General features: G+C 40.5%; 1 protein-coding gene across 1 annotated transcript in view; it reads right to left on the reverse strand.

The window, feature by feature from the left end:
* wnt3a (wingless-type MMTV integration site family, member 3A) overlaps nt 1-14,139 on the reverse strand; it is a gene marked incomplete at both ends in the record, with an annotated part of 28,112 nt that extends 13,973 nt beyond the window's left edge. The window contains one exon of the mRNA XM_079820268.1: nt 14,066-14,139. Within this exon, the coding sequence (XP_079676394.1) occupies nt 14,066-14,139 (74 nt within the window). The remainder of the gene's footprint in view (nt 1-14,065) is intronic.
* Between the last annotated feature and the right edge of the window lie 1,716 nt (nt 14,140-15,855).

Genomic DNA, 15,855 nt, shown 5'->3' on the forward strand with positions numbered 1-15,855 from the left:
TTCCACTGTTTGGAAACGGCTCTCGAGCCAAATATGGTCCTTTCAGAGAGCGTGTGGCTTCGCGGGAAAAAAGAAAACCAATTGTTTTTTTTTTTCATCCATAATCAGAGCTAATGTGTTGATTTAATTACAAATCTATATATTATATATTTTAAAGTATTACACAATTCACCAATGCCCGTTTGTCATGTATATACACCAACCAATCGTGATCTGGCAAAGCAAGTTCAAATTCCATTGGGCGATGTGAAGCGGTAATTTTCTGTTCTTATTCATAAATCGGTTGAAAATTACATGGACAGACGAACTAATGTTTGTGGAACGATTTCCTGCGGTTTGTCTCATTTTATAAATTGCATCACTGACAAAATGGATTTTAACTGACAACAAACAAAACCATGCAGCAGCAAAAGTCGCATTAATGGTAAGTGTTAAATTCACTTGTATTTATGTATATTGATACACCGTTTACTATTTCATGAAACTATCAAAGTTAACCCAAGTGCCACTGGCTCCTACAGGCCTATTATGTGAAGTGTAGGCTGGCGAAATGGTTACGTGAAAGGACTTTATTAGCTATATTATCATTTTTGAATATTATGCAGCATTATGAAAGAACTCTCTTATGTTCATCAAGCCTGCATTGATAAAAAACAGCAATATTGTGAAATATTATTAAAATAATGGTTTTCTATTTTAAAATAATTTAAAATATAATTTATTCCTGTGATCACAGCTGGATTTTCAGCATCATTACTCCACTCTTCAGTGTCACATGATCATTCAGAAATCATTCTAATATGAGGATTTAATGTCAGTGATGGAAACTGTGATACTCTTTTCAAGATTCTTTGATTAATAAAAAGTTAAAAAGAATATAATGTAATAATATTTCACAATATTAGGCTACTGTTTTTTCTGTATTTTTGATTAAATAAATGCAGGCTTGATGAGCATTATATATATATAAAATATATATATATTTTTTTGCCCCTTTTTTACATTTTTACATCTCTGCACGTCATCCCAAAGAGGATGCTTACAGAAGTGGGGATAAAGTCTTGTATAACCAGGCCAGAAACAGACTGACAAAGGATATCAGAGTTGCTAAAAAAAGCTACACTGAAAAGCTGAGAAACCAGTTTTCTTCCAACGACCCGGCTTCAGTTTGGACAGGCTTGAAGAATATAACCAATTACAAGTCACCATCCCCCCGATCTGCTGAGAATCAACAACTGGCCGATGTGCTGAATGCTTTTTACTGCAGGTTTGAAAAGCCCAGTCCCACACCACACACCCGCTCTGATCTGCAATTCACACATCCCACATCACCTCCTGCACCCCCCTCCTCCCCCCTCCTGTCATCCAACCCAAGCTTAAGGTCTGTGTGGAGGATGTGAGCCGAATCTTCAAAAAACAGTAGACTAGGAAAGCTTCAGGCCCAGACAGCATCTCATCTGCCTGTTTGAAAGCCTGCGCTGACCAACTGGCCCCAATCTTCACGCAGATCTTCAACAGATCATTGGAGCAGTGTGAAGTTCCCTGCTGCTTCAAACGGTCCACTATCATTCCCGTCCCCAAAAAACCCAATGGACTTAATGACTACAGACCTGTCGCTCTCACGTCTGTGGTCATGAAGTCGTTTGAAAGACTGGTTCTGGCCCACCTGAAGGACATCACTGGACCCTTGCTGGATCCTCTTCAATTTGCCTACAGAGCAAACAGGTCTGTGGATGATGCAGTCAACATGGGACTGCATTATATCCTGCAACATATCGACAGACCTGGGACTTATGCAAGGATCTTATTTGTGGACGTCAGTTCGGCCTTTAATACCATCATGCCTGATCTTCTCACAGCTAAACTGACCCAGCTCTCCATGCCATCATCAATCTGTCAGTGGATCTCCAGCTTCCAGACAGACCAGCACTGGCGCCCACCAGGGGTGTGTTCTCTCCCAACTGCTCTTCTCCCTGTACACCAATGACTGCACTTCTAAAGACCCCTCTGTGAAGCTCCTGAAATTTGCAGACGACACCACTGTCATCGGCCTCATCCAAAACGGTGATGAGTCTGCCTACAGACTGGAGGTTGAACAGCTGGCTGTCTGGTGTAGTTACAACAACCTTGAGCTCAACACGCTCAAAACAGTGGAGATGATAGTGGACTTCAGGAGGAACACCCCAGCTCTCCCCCCACTCACCATCATGAAAAGCACTGTGGAAGCAATGGAGTCAATCAGGTTCCTGGGCACTACCACCTCTCAGGACCTGAAGTGGGATAATCACATTGGCTCCATTATGAAAAAGGCCCAGCAGCGACTGTACTTCCTTCGTCAACTGAAGAAGTTCAACCTCCCACAGGAGCTGCAGATTCAGTTCTACTTGGCTGTCATTGAGTCTGTCTTATGCACTTCCATCACTGTCTGGTTTGGTTCAGCTACCAAATCTGACATCAGGAGACTACAATTCACAATCCGGACTGCAGAAAGGATTATTGGTTCACCCCTGCCAACCCTCCAGGACCTGTACTCTTCCAGAGTGTGGAAGAGAGCAGGAAAAATCATCACAGACTCCGCGCTCACCCTGGACACCTCCTGTTCCCAAAAGCCATTTCACTCTTGAACAGTTAAATACCCATAACCCCCCCCCCAAAGTGCAATACTCTGACTGTTTAATGCAATCTTCTAAACTCAGGAGATTTTTTATATTTATATATTCATACTACTCAAATACTGTAAATATGTTCATAATCTGTAAATGTTTATTCTGACTAAACGTAACTGTGACCTTATATTTTTGATACTATTTTCATATTTTTATTCTTAGAATTTGTATTACTATGCTCTTGTTGTGTTTGTATTGTATATGTGCACTGGAAGCTTCAGCACCAAAAAAAATTCCTTGTGTGTGCAAGCACACTTGGCAATAAAGCTCTTTCTGATTCTGATAGGCGGGTGACGTCATAGATCTGGAAACTATAAGGCACCCGTGAACACAAACAGAAACTAGCTTCTGTGCCTTCAGAGCACTCTGTGTATATCTTGTCTGTCAGTTCTGGTGTTTTTGTCACTCTGTATTTCTCACACACAAAAAACTTTTATACTGACAAAGCAGACACATTTAAGTTAAAAATGGCGAGCGAACAACCACAGACTTCTCAGTTCACTAAATGTGTTCATCCCTGCCCATGCTACATCATGGGTGGGGATACACATCCTATGTTTGTTGTTTGCATGGGAGTGCAGCATGCACAGGCGGCTCTCGAGGGGGCTGCCTGTGAAAATTGTGAGCATTTACCATTGAGAACGCTGCGCTCCCGCCGGGCACTCTTGGAGGAGGGCGCCTCGGCTCGCATTCCCCCGCGGCTCCAGTCCCGCTGCTGCCCAAGGCAGACCCAAGGCAGAGCGGAGATCGCAGTCGTGGGGTTCGCAAATGGATCTGACAGCGGGGTTAGAGACGGGCTCTGCCTTATCTCTACCCTTACCTGTCAGATCTAGTGCCTCCATTCAGGGTTTAGAAGCCCGCGCTGCGGTTTCCTCCTCCCCGATGGAGGCATCGATACAACAGCTATCTAGCTGTGAGGAGTTAGATGTTGTTAGTATCGAGGCAGGTGGAATCGGCGACTCATCACTCTGTTCCCCTGCTAGTGAGGAGCTTGTGGAGGTGTTGAGCAGAGCGGTGACCAGGCTCAGTCTGGACTGGCCACAAGAATCACACGAATGCCCGTCTATTAAAAGCAGATTAGATGAGCGTTTTCTTCCTGCGTACTCTGCTCAGCCTCCACGTCAGGGCTTAACGTTCTTTCCCGACCTCCACACCGAAGTGTCGAGGTCATGGAAACGTCCTGTTTCATCACGTATTTTCAGTCCTCAAACATCTACATACAGTGATATTATGGGTCTGAGAAAGCATGGTTATGGTCCGAGGGTGGAGGCGGCGCTTGCGAGCCATCTCTCTCCCGATTCGGCATTGTTCATTAAAGCCCCGACATTGCCCACCAAGCCATTAAGAGCTACATCAGCGCTGGTGGGCAAAGCATACTTGGTGCCGGGTCAGGCAGAGTGGGAGAATCCTTCAAATATTTCACGTTGGGTCCTGCACATTATAAAAAAGGGATACGCCATTCAATTCAGGTGTTGTCCACCCAGTTTCAATTGGGTTCTGCCAACAGTGGTGGGCATGCTTGCACACGATGGCTATAGTGCAAGATACCAGGCTGACCTGCTTAAGGATCTGGGAGAAAGTGCGGAGATCGGGGCGGACCTTGTTTGCGAGCTTCAATCTTCAGCTCATTTAGCACTCTGTGCCACTAAGGAGACGGCCAGACCTGTGGGCCGTTCTATGGCAGTCCTAGTTGCCATGCAGAGGCATTTATGCCTGAACCGCACAGATATTAAGGAGAGGGATAATAGCTTTCTGTTGGAATGCGCCGCTGTCTCCAGAGGATCTGTTTGGTGACGGCTTTACCACCGTCACCGACAGATTTCTGCAGTCCAAGAAACAGGCAGCGGCGTTCCAGCAGTTCTTTCCACGTAAACCCCAGACTCCAGCTGCTGCTGTGTGGGAGCAGCAGAAGCCGAGTACCAGCTCCTCACACCGAGCGCAACAAAAGCAGAGCAGAACAGAAGGGGTGGGGCGGGGGGCGACGCCCTCAGGCGCAGCCTTCGAAAGGGTAAGACGGATCTGAGGACTGTTATTATTTCTAAGAAGGACCTTCAAAAAGGTCCTGACACCAAGGGTCCCCTCCGAAGGCAAACAGTGTACACCTCAGCATACGGTGCCCGTCTCCCTTCGGTGCCCTCACAGGGTCGATCCGCTAACCTCACTGCAATGCGTCCTCAGATGATTCACGCCCAGTCGGGCCAGTTATTCCCTGCCGGTTCACCGCTTAAGGGCGCTGTGCAGAGTACATCAGAGGCCAGCCTCGAGAGGCTGGTACCCTTAGTAGATTTTTTGGCAGAGTGGGAGAATCTTCCAAATATTTCACGTTGGGTCCTGCACATTATAAAAAAGGGGTACGCCATTCAATTCAGGTGTCATCCACCCAGTTTCAACTGGGTTCTGCCCACAGTGGTGGGCCCCAAGCAGGCTCTGGTTATGACTCAAGAAGTACAGACTCTTCTGTGAAAAGAGGCTATAGAAAGGGTTCTTCTAGCCAGCAGGGAGTCAGAGTTTTACAGCCAGTACTTCATCGTGCCAAAGAAGGATGGGGGGTTTGCGGCCCATTTTAGATCTGCGCATTCTCAATCGTTTCGGGCTGAGGCTAAACTCCAAGAAGAGCGTTCTTTTGCCAGCACAGAGAACTACTTATCTGGGGGTCAGTTGGGATTCGATCACCATGCGGGCTCGCCTATCAGAGCCTCGTGTGGGGTCAATCCTTTCAGCGGTGAAAGGGGTGAAGCTAGACCAGCCGCTCACTGTCAAACAGTATCAGAGACTGTTGGGTCTGATGGCAGCAGCGTCCAACGTGATTCCTTGCGGCCTGTTGTACATGAGACCGTTGCAGTGGTGGCTCAAGACTAAGGGGTTTTCTCTGAGGGGAAATCCTTTTCGCATTATCAAGGTCACGCGGCGATGCCTTCGTGCGTTGGTGATGTGGAAACAGCCTTGGTTCTTGGTTCAAGGTCCAGTGTTGGGAGCTATGTGTCGTCGAGTCACTCTAACGGTGGATGCTTCTCTCACGGGCTGGGGGGTGTTCGTTCGGCCCAGGGCTTATGGCAGGACCATCATCGCTACAGGCATATAAATTGTCTGGAAATGATGGTGGTGTTTTAGGCCCTGAGAAACTTCCTGCTGGAACTCAGGGGCCATCATGTGTTTGTTCACACAGACAACACATCGGTGGTCTCTTATATAAACCATCAGTGGGGGTTAATATCGTGCCCGCTATACAAGCTGGCTCTTCAGGTCCTCCTGTGGGCCCAAGGGAAACTGCGTTCAATCAGGGCAGTTTATATCCCAGGGTATTTAAATGTGGAAGCAGACATCCTGTCAAGACAGGGGCCGAGGCCCGGGGAATGGAGACTCCACAGTGAGGTGGTGGAGTTCCTGTGGGAGAACTTCGGCAGAGCGGAGGTCGATCATCTGAGACCGCTCACTGTTTCCTGTAGTTCTCCCTAACGCATCCAGCTCCCCTGGGACTGGATGCTATGGTACAGGAGTGGCTGAGACTGCCTCTGTACGCATTTCCCCTGATCGCTCTGCTTCCGGGAGTTCTAGATAGAGTGTGTCGGGACGGGGCCCGTCTTTTGCTAGTAGCCCCGTTCTGGCCGGCCCGAGTATGGTTCTTGGACATAGTGTCTCTCCTCGACGGCTCTCTGATAGAGATTCCGATGAGGAGGGACCTACTCTCTCAGGCGAGGGGAGCAATCCTGCACCCTTGCCCAGGCTTGGCCTCTGAGGGGGCCCAGCTCATGAGTTCAGGTCTCTCAACTGAGGTTGTGGAGACCATTCTACAGTCTAGAGCTCCCTCCACGAGGAAACTTTATGCCTTGAAGTGGAAACTTTTCACTGCATGGTGTGGGGATCACCAGTGGGACCCAGTTAACTGCCCAGTGGGTGCAGTGCTGGACTTCCTGCAGGAGAGATTCGCCACAGGGTTAGCTCCATCCACAATAAAGGTGTATGTGGCAGACTTAGCAGCTTACCACACTCCTTTGGGTGGTGTTTCATTGGAGCGACACCTGCTTATTACTCGTTTCCTTCATGGCACTTTGAGACTTAGACCGGCGGTTCGCACCAGGGAGCCGGCAAGGGACTTGGCCATTGTTTTACAGGGCCTGTCTGTGGCTCCGTTTGAGCCAATTGAAGAGGTCCCTGAGAAGTTTCTAACCTTAAACCTCTCGAGTCGGCGGTCGCGCCGGCGCGATCGGCTCTCTTTTTTTCTTATCAGTGCCAAAGAGACTCATATAACTCTAAAGTCGTTTTTTATCATTCAGGCAAGTGTTATACATCATTATAATCTGTTAAGTTTCAATTGTTTTTGTGTACAGTCACAATAAAAACAAAATGTTTTGCTTTTTGCAAAATAAAGAAAACAAACATGATGCGATCTGCAGCCTCTCTCTCATAGACATTCATTCAGATAGTCTTCAGAAAAGGAACTCTAGCTTAGTGAATACTTGTATCACAAACATGATACATATATCTAAAGAAACTCTGAAATGTCAGGTTTTAAACAATGTAAACCAAATCGAAAACAAATATGCTGTGTTTATGTAATCTAGTTGAAAAGTGATAGATGTCAGTATTTCGTGAGCCACTTCATTATCCGCTAATGCGACCACGCCCACGGAGCACACGCTCTTTCAGATTCAAATACTGACGATCCAGAGTCGACGCCCACACATCAACTCATACAAACACATCAAGTGAAGTGCTGTAACGTTTCTTCAGCTACATCGTTTTGAGACGTGTTGAGCTATAATTCTCCTCATGAAAAGCTGTTAATTTCTTAAAGCAATGTATTCAGGGCTGATTGTAAGGTAGGCTTTATTCTGTTAAGTTTATTGTGTTAGCATCTGTGAATATTAAACGCACAAAGACCGTTTAAATATGAATCCTGCTGCATGTCATACACGCAAGACTGTTTAGACAAGATTTATTTGGCCTGTTTTGGACAGATTATAATGTGTTTATTGTAAAAGAGCCTAGTGTCACAGCAATAAAGCTTTTATTCACAAATGTCTGCTCAGATGCTATAAATATAATACCAGTCAAACGTATTTTTCTTCATATTGATGTTTAAATATTATAGCCTAATGTTGTTTTTTTTATTTAATATCAAAGTTTGTTTTATCGAGTTAATATCGAGTTTTGTTTTGTAGAAAGTGATTTTTTTTGTTTTGTAGAAAGTGAATAGCTTTCTTTAAAGTGAATTTTGTTTTGTATAAATTGTATCTTAATTTTAATGATTTATTATTTAATATTTTAGCATGAGACTACTTTCAAAAACATAAAAATATTTTTTGAAAAAGTGATCTTCTTAGTAATTTGTGTCTTGTTTGTGTCTAAATATTTAAACATTCTTAAATCAAGATGCATTTACTAGATAAGTACAATTTTCAACTAAATAAGAAGAGCATTTTTGCAGTGTAGTCAAATCTTTTGATCATTTAAAATATAATAGGCCTTTGTTGACTACATTCTAAATAAATTATTCTGGAGTTTTGTTTTGTAGAAAGTGATTTTTTTATTGTTGTTTTTTGTTGAAAGTGAATTGCTTTCTTTACAGTGAATTTCGTTTCGTATAAATTGTATCTTAATTTTAATTATTTATTATTACATTTTTTAGCATGAGACTACTTAAAAAAAATAAAAGAATAAAAGAATACATACAATTTAGAAAAATGCTCTTAGTAATTTTTTTCTTGTTTCTAGTCTAAATATTTAAACATTCTTAAATCAAGATGCATTTACTAGATAAGTATAATATATATATAATAATATAATGTCCTTTGTCCTGCTGTTCTCATTCACATAGGTACCTGAAGCTCATTCCTTATGCATTATGCAGGTCAGTATGCGGGCTATTTTGTTCTTTTGTCCTCTCAGGTGATATTCATCATTATTCATTAGATATCACACCTCCACGCAAACTGGTTTTGTGAAGAAAAACTGTCTTAAAAATGTTTTTAAATCAGTGTATTGTTTTATGTGAATGAGTAGGCTCAATGATTCTCACATCAGTTTGAAGCAAAAACTCTTGGCAACAACACCCATTATTCAAAAGTCTTGTGGACACATATCTATTGTGTTTTGAGGCCTTAATTTAAAAAAAATAGTTTTCTCAAAACCATGCATAAACATTTTTCTCTCAAATATACAAGCATGTACATATATGTTGCTCACATTTTATGGTAGCCCAGTTTGTGCTGAATACAGTGTAATTACACTTTTGCCATTAATGTGTTTATAAGCAAATGAAAAAAACACAAATGTCAGAGCATGCGTGGGGATTGTCGTTCCTGCAGCAGTGACGCAGTGCGAGTTCCCTTGAAAGGGAACGTCTCGGTTATGTATGTAACCTTAGTTCCCTGAATAGGAAATGAGATGCTGCGTCACCCGGCCATACTCCCTGCATGCCCATAAGCGCTTACTTCAGGCTTTTCAGAAGCTAGTTTCTGTTTGTGTTCACGGGTGCCTTATAGTTTCCTGGTCTATGACGTCACCCGCCTATGACATTCCGTCTTGCTATTGGACTGGTTACACACATGCTTCAGGACGCAATTCACGCAGAGGCATTCCCGCAGCGGTGACGCAGCGTCTCGTTCCCTATTTAGGGAACTAAGGTTACATACGTAACCGAGACGTTCTTTATTGTCAAATTCATTTTTATGTTGAAATTATGTAGCCCCTGCCTGGCCACCCCTATATGAAAATATCCTGGCTCCGTCAAATGACTAGCCTAGAAATCTAGACGCACCCTAGCGGCAGAAAATATAATTTGCAGCCAGGGTGTCTAGCAACTCTCCGTTGGCTTGCGAGCTGGAAAAAGTCAGGCCATACACATTGTGTATAGAGTCGGTGGGCGGGCTTAACATAATGACGGTTCCACATGCTGCTCAAAGAAGCTGGCGAACAGATTCTTTCGAATCAGCTTTGGCCGCGACTCTGGAAGACTTGGAGTTAAGCTTTTCTTTGAGAAAAGAACAAAGCACAGCACTGAAGTCATTCTTAAAAAAGGAAGATGTGTTCAGAGTTTTGCCGACAGGATACGGCAAAAGTTTAATCTATCAACTAGCTCCGCTTCACCTTCTTTGTTGCTCTGGTTGGTTGTAACGCTATTCTATTGCGTGCAGAGGGAATTTGAAAGACAACCGTTTATCCTGCCCCTCGGATTGAGCCCTGCCAATGGTGTGTTCCCAGACCCAACATCTTGATGTGGGTCTGGTTTGTCAGGCTACCAAAGGACTAGAATAATAGGATAAATTGCACAAAAATATCCGCAGGTTGAATTTAACCCCAAAATCAAAAGCTTCTAAGCCTATTTCAGGAACGTTAAAATTTTTTCACATTGTTTTGCAATGCAAACGTGACATAATTTTTGTGACAATTAAGTACATTCCACACCTATTCTTCTTATTATAAATGCATTATACTTTTGAGTTTTTTTGTAAGTACTTTTTTTCTCGACTGTATTTTTTTTTTTTACTTTAATTAAAGTTAAAAAAAAATATTACATTGTAATCCACAATGTTTCATTTAAATTAGCATAAATGATATAGCACAACAAATCATTATGAGTACATCATGTTTTTCAAAAAGAGATTTACACTTTAAATAGAGCTTTAAATGAGCTTCATTATTTCTTATTTCTTTATTATGACCTGGACATATTCTTGAGAGGTTTCTTTTTTTTCAAAAAGGCAAGAAGAGGCTGTTACAATCTTTTCACCACAGGTAAGTCTTGATTAAGCGTTTCCTTAACCAAGGAAAAGTGACTGCGAGTAATGTTAGATCATTAGGCTAACTGTGCAGTAAGTTGCCAAGCAACTTATAGAATAAAATATGAAGTCACAGGTGTGCATGCACTGACAGTTTCAATTGTGGATCCTCCAATCATATCCAGATAGAACTATCTTCTTTTTTTTAAAGCTGGCAAATGGTTTGTGGGTTCCATCAAGCGTGGACAGCCCTCAGGTATACTGCAGTCAAGACTAAAGTGATAATTAATAGGCTCTGTTGACGGCTAGAATCACCACCTCATACTTTGGTATTGTACTTTGCCAGAAGCTGATGAATTTGAGACGTCACCACCGCTGAGTGATGTAAACAGGTGTTTCAATGACATGTCCTCGTGCTCAGCTGTCTTGGGCGTGTGTCTGCCCCGGTCATCTGTTGTAGCTCATGATATTGAGATCATCATTTAGTAAGAAAAGAAAACGGAACACAACAGAGATCGGAGTATCTTAGCACACTGGGCAAACCAGATTCATAATGTATCACTGCACTGAGATTGGATTGCTGGCATTTATCAAATCAATCAATCAAATGCAACACGAGCATTTATACGGTTGTCCTAATTTGCATCAGGTAAGTGGCATAGCATTCTTTGAACTATGCGCTTGTGCTAAGTTGTCATATTTTTTGCAATATCCCAAACGAAAGCACGACCAACTGACATCCACCCTCCACTCTGGTAGAACAGTATCGTTTTTACCTGCCCCAAATCTCTTAAAGCCAGGTAATTAAAAGAGAAAGGGACAGAAATGAACATTTCCATTTGCTCTGGAGTCTTAGATATATTTGCTCACTTTTCATCTGAAGTGTATCCAGTCTAGGTTTTAATGCATATTTCAGCAAGCCCAAGCAAGTGCACCTCTGAATTACCACTTTACTTGTAGGCCCCGGGGCCACAGAGCCGACTTTGACATCAAGAGAGAAGTGTTTGGGCGAAGGAATGTGCGGCAAGCTTTCACCTCCAGGTATTTATCTTTTAAGGTGGAGTGTGGGGGGTGGTGTGTAGGGTGCAGTCAGGCAACACCATCTCATAAGGAGAAGCAGGAAGCCATGAACCTGGTCTCTATACCTGAGCCATGGGTTAGATGTTATCAGCTGGTATACTCTATGTATGACAAAACCAATACTTTCAAGGTCTCCCATGCATGGACATGAGCAGTCCTGCAGCAGGTTATCATATCACATACATAACTCTCTCAGCTGGAGAACCTCAGGCCTCCCTGCTGAGTTAAATGGCCCAGAGATGTCAGTATGTTTTCCCGCATGTCCCTTCTGTTATGGGAAACCTAAACTCTGTGACGTATTGCACTTGTTTCTTAAAGAACAATATGGCTACATAAAAAAAGAAATCCAACAAACTTCAATGATTTTATTCAGACCTCTGTCAAAAGCTGATTGTTTTAACCGAGAGAGATGGGGACATCAGTCAGAAGCAGTCTTTGTATCATTCATAACTAATAAAACAAACAGTATAGACTGAACTAGGTCAAACTAAACACTTTTCTGATACCTCTACATTTTACCAAGAAACTGGTGATACCAGAGGCAACGAACATTCTGTACAGCTTGACATGTATATATGGTTAGATAACTTTATACCTCAGTGTTTCAAACGCTTCAATCATTAGACATTTTTATACCTTGATGGTAAGTGTAGAACTTATATCACACACCCCTGAGTTCCCTTGTGAAAAAGAAGTACACTTTTGCATACTTTTAAAAAGAGTTCGTATTATGGAAATAATATACTTTAAAATAATATACCTAAGTGCGAAATGTACTGTTTCCGGACACCTAATCATATGTTATTTACAATCAATGAAAATGTATTATAATTTAAATGTATATTTAATGCAATTAACTGAGCCACTTAGTAGGACTTGCATATACCTATATATGTAATTTCATAAGTACTTCTATTGTCTTTTAAAATTACGGTTAAAGTGTAAAAGAGTTGAATGGATTTGGGATAAATTTATGGTAAACTGAAATATGCCTTAAAGTCATTTCTATTGAAACTTGTATAAATGTAATTTCCAATAGGCCTAACTAAAGTTATTTGATAACTACATTACAGTTAACATTATAAGAAAGAGCTTTACATGTAGCATGTTAGTCAACACAACAAAATAAGTGCCCTTCTTTAAAGCATGTCAAAAGATTATTAAAACATAATGAGTTCAAATGTTCTTTACATTAAAACGTTTCATGACTTTATAACAAAGTGCACTTTCTCATATAGAATTGTGTTAACTCTGTTTAAGTCCACATATGTGACCTTATTTCATTGATATTATGAGCAAGTGCAGTAAAAAAATTTAATTAAAAAAATTAAATTGCACAACAAGTGCACATTCAATACAATTAAGTGTTTTTCTTTTTCACAGGGGTTGGCTGTCATAATAAGCAACAGTAGTTTCTGGATACTGTTTTCTGAACTGGCATTGTGATTGAGAAGGAAAGCACAGCTTTTAAAATCTTAAGAGGGTCAGACAGACAACAATTAACAAAAAAGAGTGGCCTGGACAGTGACTAATGACCAACTCAATTACAGCTTTTACAACCACTGAGAAAACTCTGCTTTATTGTCTTGCTTCCCTGAAACAATGAGTGAAATCTGTGGACTAGATCTAGAGAATACCTTTTGTTTCTGCCAGGCATGAAATTATGACTTTTTTTGTACAACGTAATTTCATGAGAAATACCTTCTATTATATTCTTTTAAATATAGTCTCAAATGATTATGCAATTCTGTATATTCTTAACAATCAATAATTTTCCAAAATCCTCAGCTACAATTGCCTTTTTTATTTTATTATTACTACAAGTGTTGTATTTAAATTACAACAACTAAGCGTTCAATAGCCCATATGAAATAATGTTCATAAAAATACAACAACTAAAATCCAAGGTTGAATACGCAATTGGCCTAATTTAAATGAATTCAGATAAAGTTGTATCTCTTATTAACTAAACAAATTGAACAGCTTCATTAACAGCATTGATCGATGGCAAATTACACGTATGAATTCCTCACATGGGTTTTATTTAAAGACAATTCGCTTCTCTTGAAGAAGTTTGACGTCCAGCCTGAAAATGTAGCTATCAGTGACACAAAGACAACATCTGAATCACTGAGATAATTTTTACATTTTAAAACTCTTTTTAATAGTTGAAAACTAATTGTAACAACTTTTTAATTAATCAATTGAACATTTTAACGAGCAAATTAAACATGCGTTGTTATAGGTCTATGTTGATAAAAGTTGTTTTAGCAATTTAACTATTAACAGGTGCACGACAGACAGACAGGAAGATAGATAGATAGATAGATAGATAGATAGATAGATAGATAGATAGATAGATAGATAGATAGATAGATAGATAGATAGATAGATAGATAGATAGATAGATAGATAGATAGATAGATATCGCGTACGTCATCTAACATCATATCAACACCGGTTACGGCTTACGTCATAGACATTTTCAATCCCCAAATCATTGTCAAGTTGAAAGCTTGTAATTTAGCCTATACCCTTTCTAGACTACCAAACTTATTGCATTTCACATAGAAAGGTTAAAAAGGTAATAAAACTTACCACCATATCGGGTAACTTGCCATGACACGCGTGAGCCCACAAAAAAGAAACAGGAAATATCCAAGATATATCATCCTTTAAAAAGTTAGGCTTAAACAGACACGCACGCACACACGCACGCACACACACGCGCGCACACACACACACACACACATACACACACACGCATAGACACTCGCCCGCGTGTGTCAATAAGAAAACACGAGGTGATTATGAGCGATATTTCTCTCCGATAATCCTACAGCCTTCTTCTGTGCGCGTTCATGAGCATATTATAGTTGAGAACAGCTTTTCATTCGGACCCAATCACAGGCTTTTGCCACGGGCGAAATTCTGATGATATAGTCACTCAGTCAGCCTGAACTGCATTGCTCAGGACACTCACTGTTTTAATAGTTATTGGGACATGCAAGGCTTTCTGTGTTATATATATAAGGTTGTCTACGGGTGGGTGGAGGGACCCCTGTGGATTGGGTAGCTATAACAACCTGTCCGGATTTCACCCCCCGATTTAAAGCCCCTCATATGCAAAAATAAAAACGTGTGAATTGCGTGCTTTGCCTCGTGTTAGTTTTTCTATTGCTTTTTTCGCTCTGTACAAATTTTTCGATTCAAGCTATTTTCTTATTTAAAAATAAATCAAATAAAATATTTAATACATGTTTAATGTAGGCCTACATGCTAAATTATCAACATAAATTAAATGCGCAGCTGAAAATACGCCATATATAGGCTAGGCTATAGTTGTTTTGTTTCCAATTCGAATATCAAATGCAATTAAAATTTCAAACATCGAATATAATGCTCTGAACTGAAACTGTACGTTTGCCTCATATAAGATTGTGGAATTGTTACAGTTTTTAACTATCCTATTGTATCGTAATGATGATAAAATGAAGGAGAGAAAATAAAATAAAATAGGCCTATATTATGCTATAATACAGGGTAAAATGCTCTTTTTTTCAATGTCGCATTTCCCAAAGCGGAAACTTTTTTTAAAGCTTGTAAGCAGTATTTCTTTCACGTGCTATCTTTCCGACTGGAAGTGTATCCATCCTGTGTATTCATACTCATTGATCCTCTACACACCTGATCCAATGCATTTTGTGGTGGAACTGGTCCTTTACAGAGACTTATATACTAGATCTAAAGGATAAGCTCAAATCAAGTAGAGTTGACGAATCTTTCGTTCTCCCTCATTATAAAGTCTTAAAATATAATGACTAACTTGCAGATCTAATCAGAGAATTCTTTCCGACGATTAACCGTTAAATAACTATAGATGAACTCTTACATAAAGCTGCATAATTTCTCTTGTAACATAATAGGAAACAACAATAACGAGATAACAATTGACCAAATAGGCCTAAATGTACTCAAAGGTCGGAACTTCATTGTCATGTGGTGATTGTACCGACCTGCTTTAAATTTTTATTTCTACAGACATGAGACTAAATTTAAAATTCATTCATTATTTCGTGTTCACAATATATTGATAAAAATAAAAAAATTATTTATGTTTTTTTAAATAATATTTTTATTCATTTTTTTTTTCATGCTTTATTTAACGACTGCAGTTGATTCATTGTATGTAGCTACTGAAGCAGAATTGAAATTTCTGTTTCACAAGTCTCCATCTAGTGGAAATGAGCAGCAGCAAACTCGAAGGCAAACACAATCTCACTTCATTCATGTTGCTCAGCAGAGTTTTTTAAAGAAGCAAATGTTTTATATGTATATATATATATATATATATATATATATATATATATATATATATATATATATAT

This window comes from Gobio gobio (assembly GCF_949357685.1).
Source record: "Gobio gobio genome assembly, chromosome: 6".
In the NCBI taxonomy this organism is placed as follows: Eukaryota; Metazoa; Chordata; class Actinopteri; order Cypriniformes; family Gobionidae; genus Gobio; species Gobio gobio.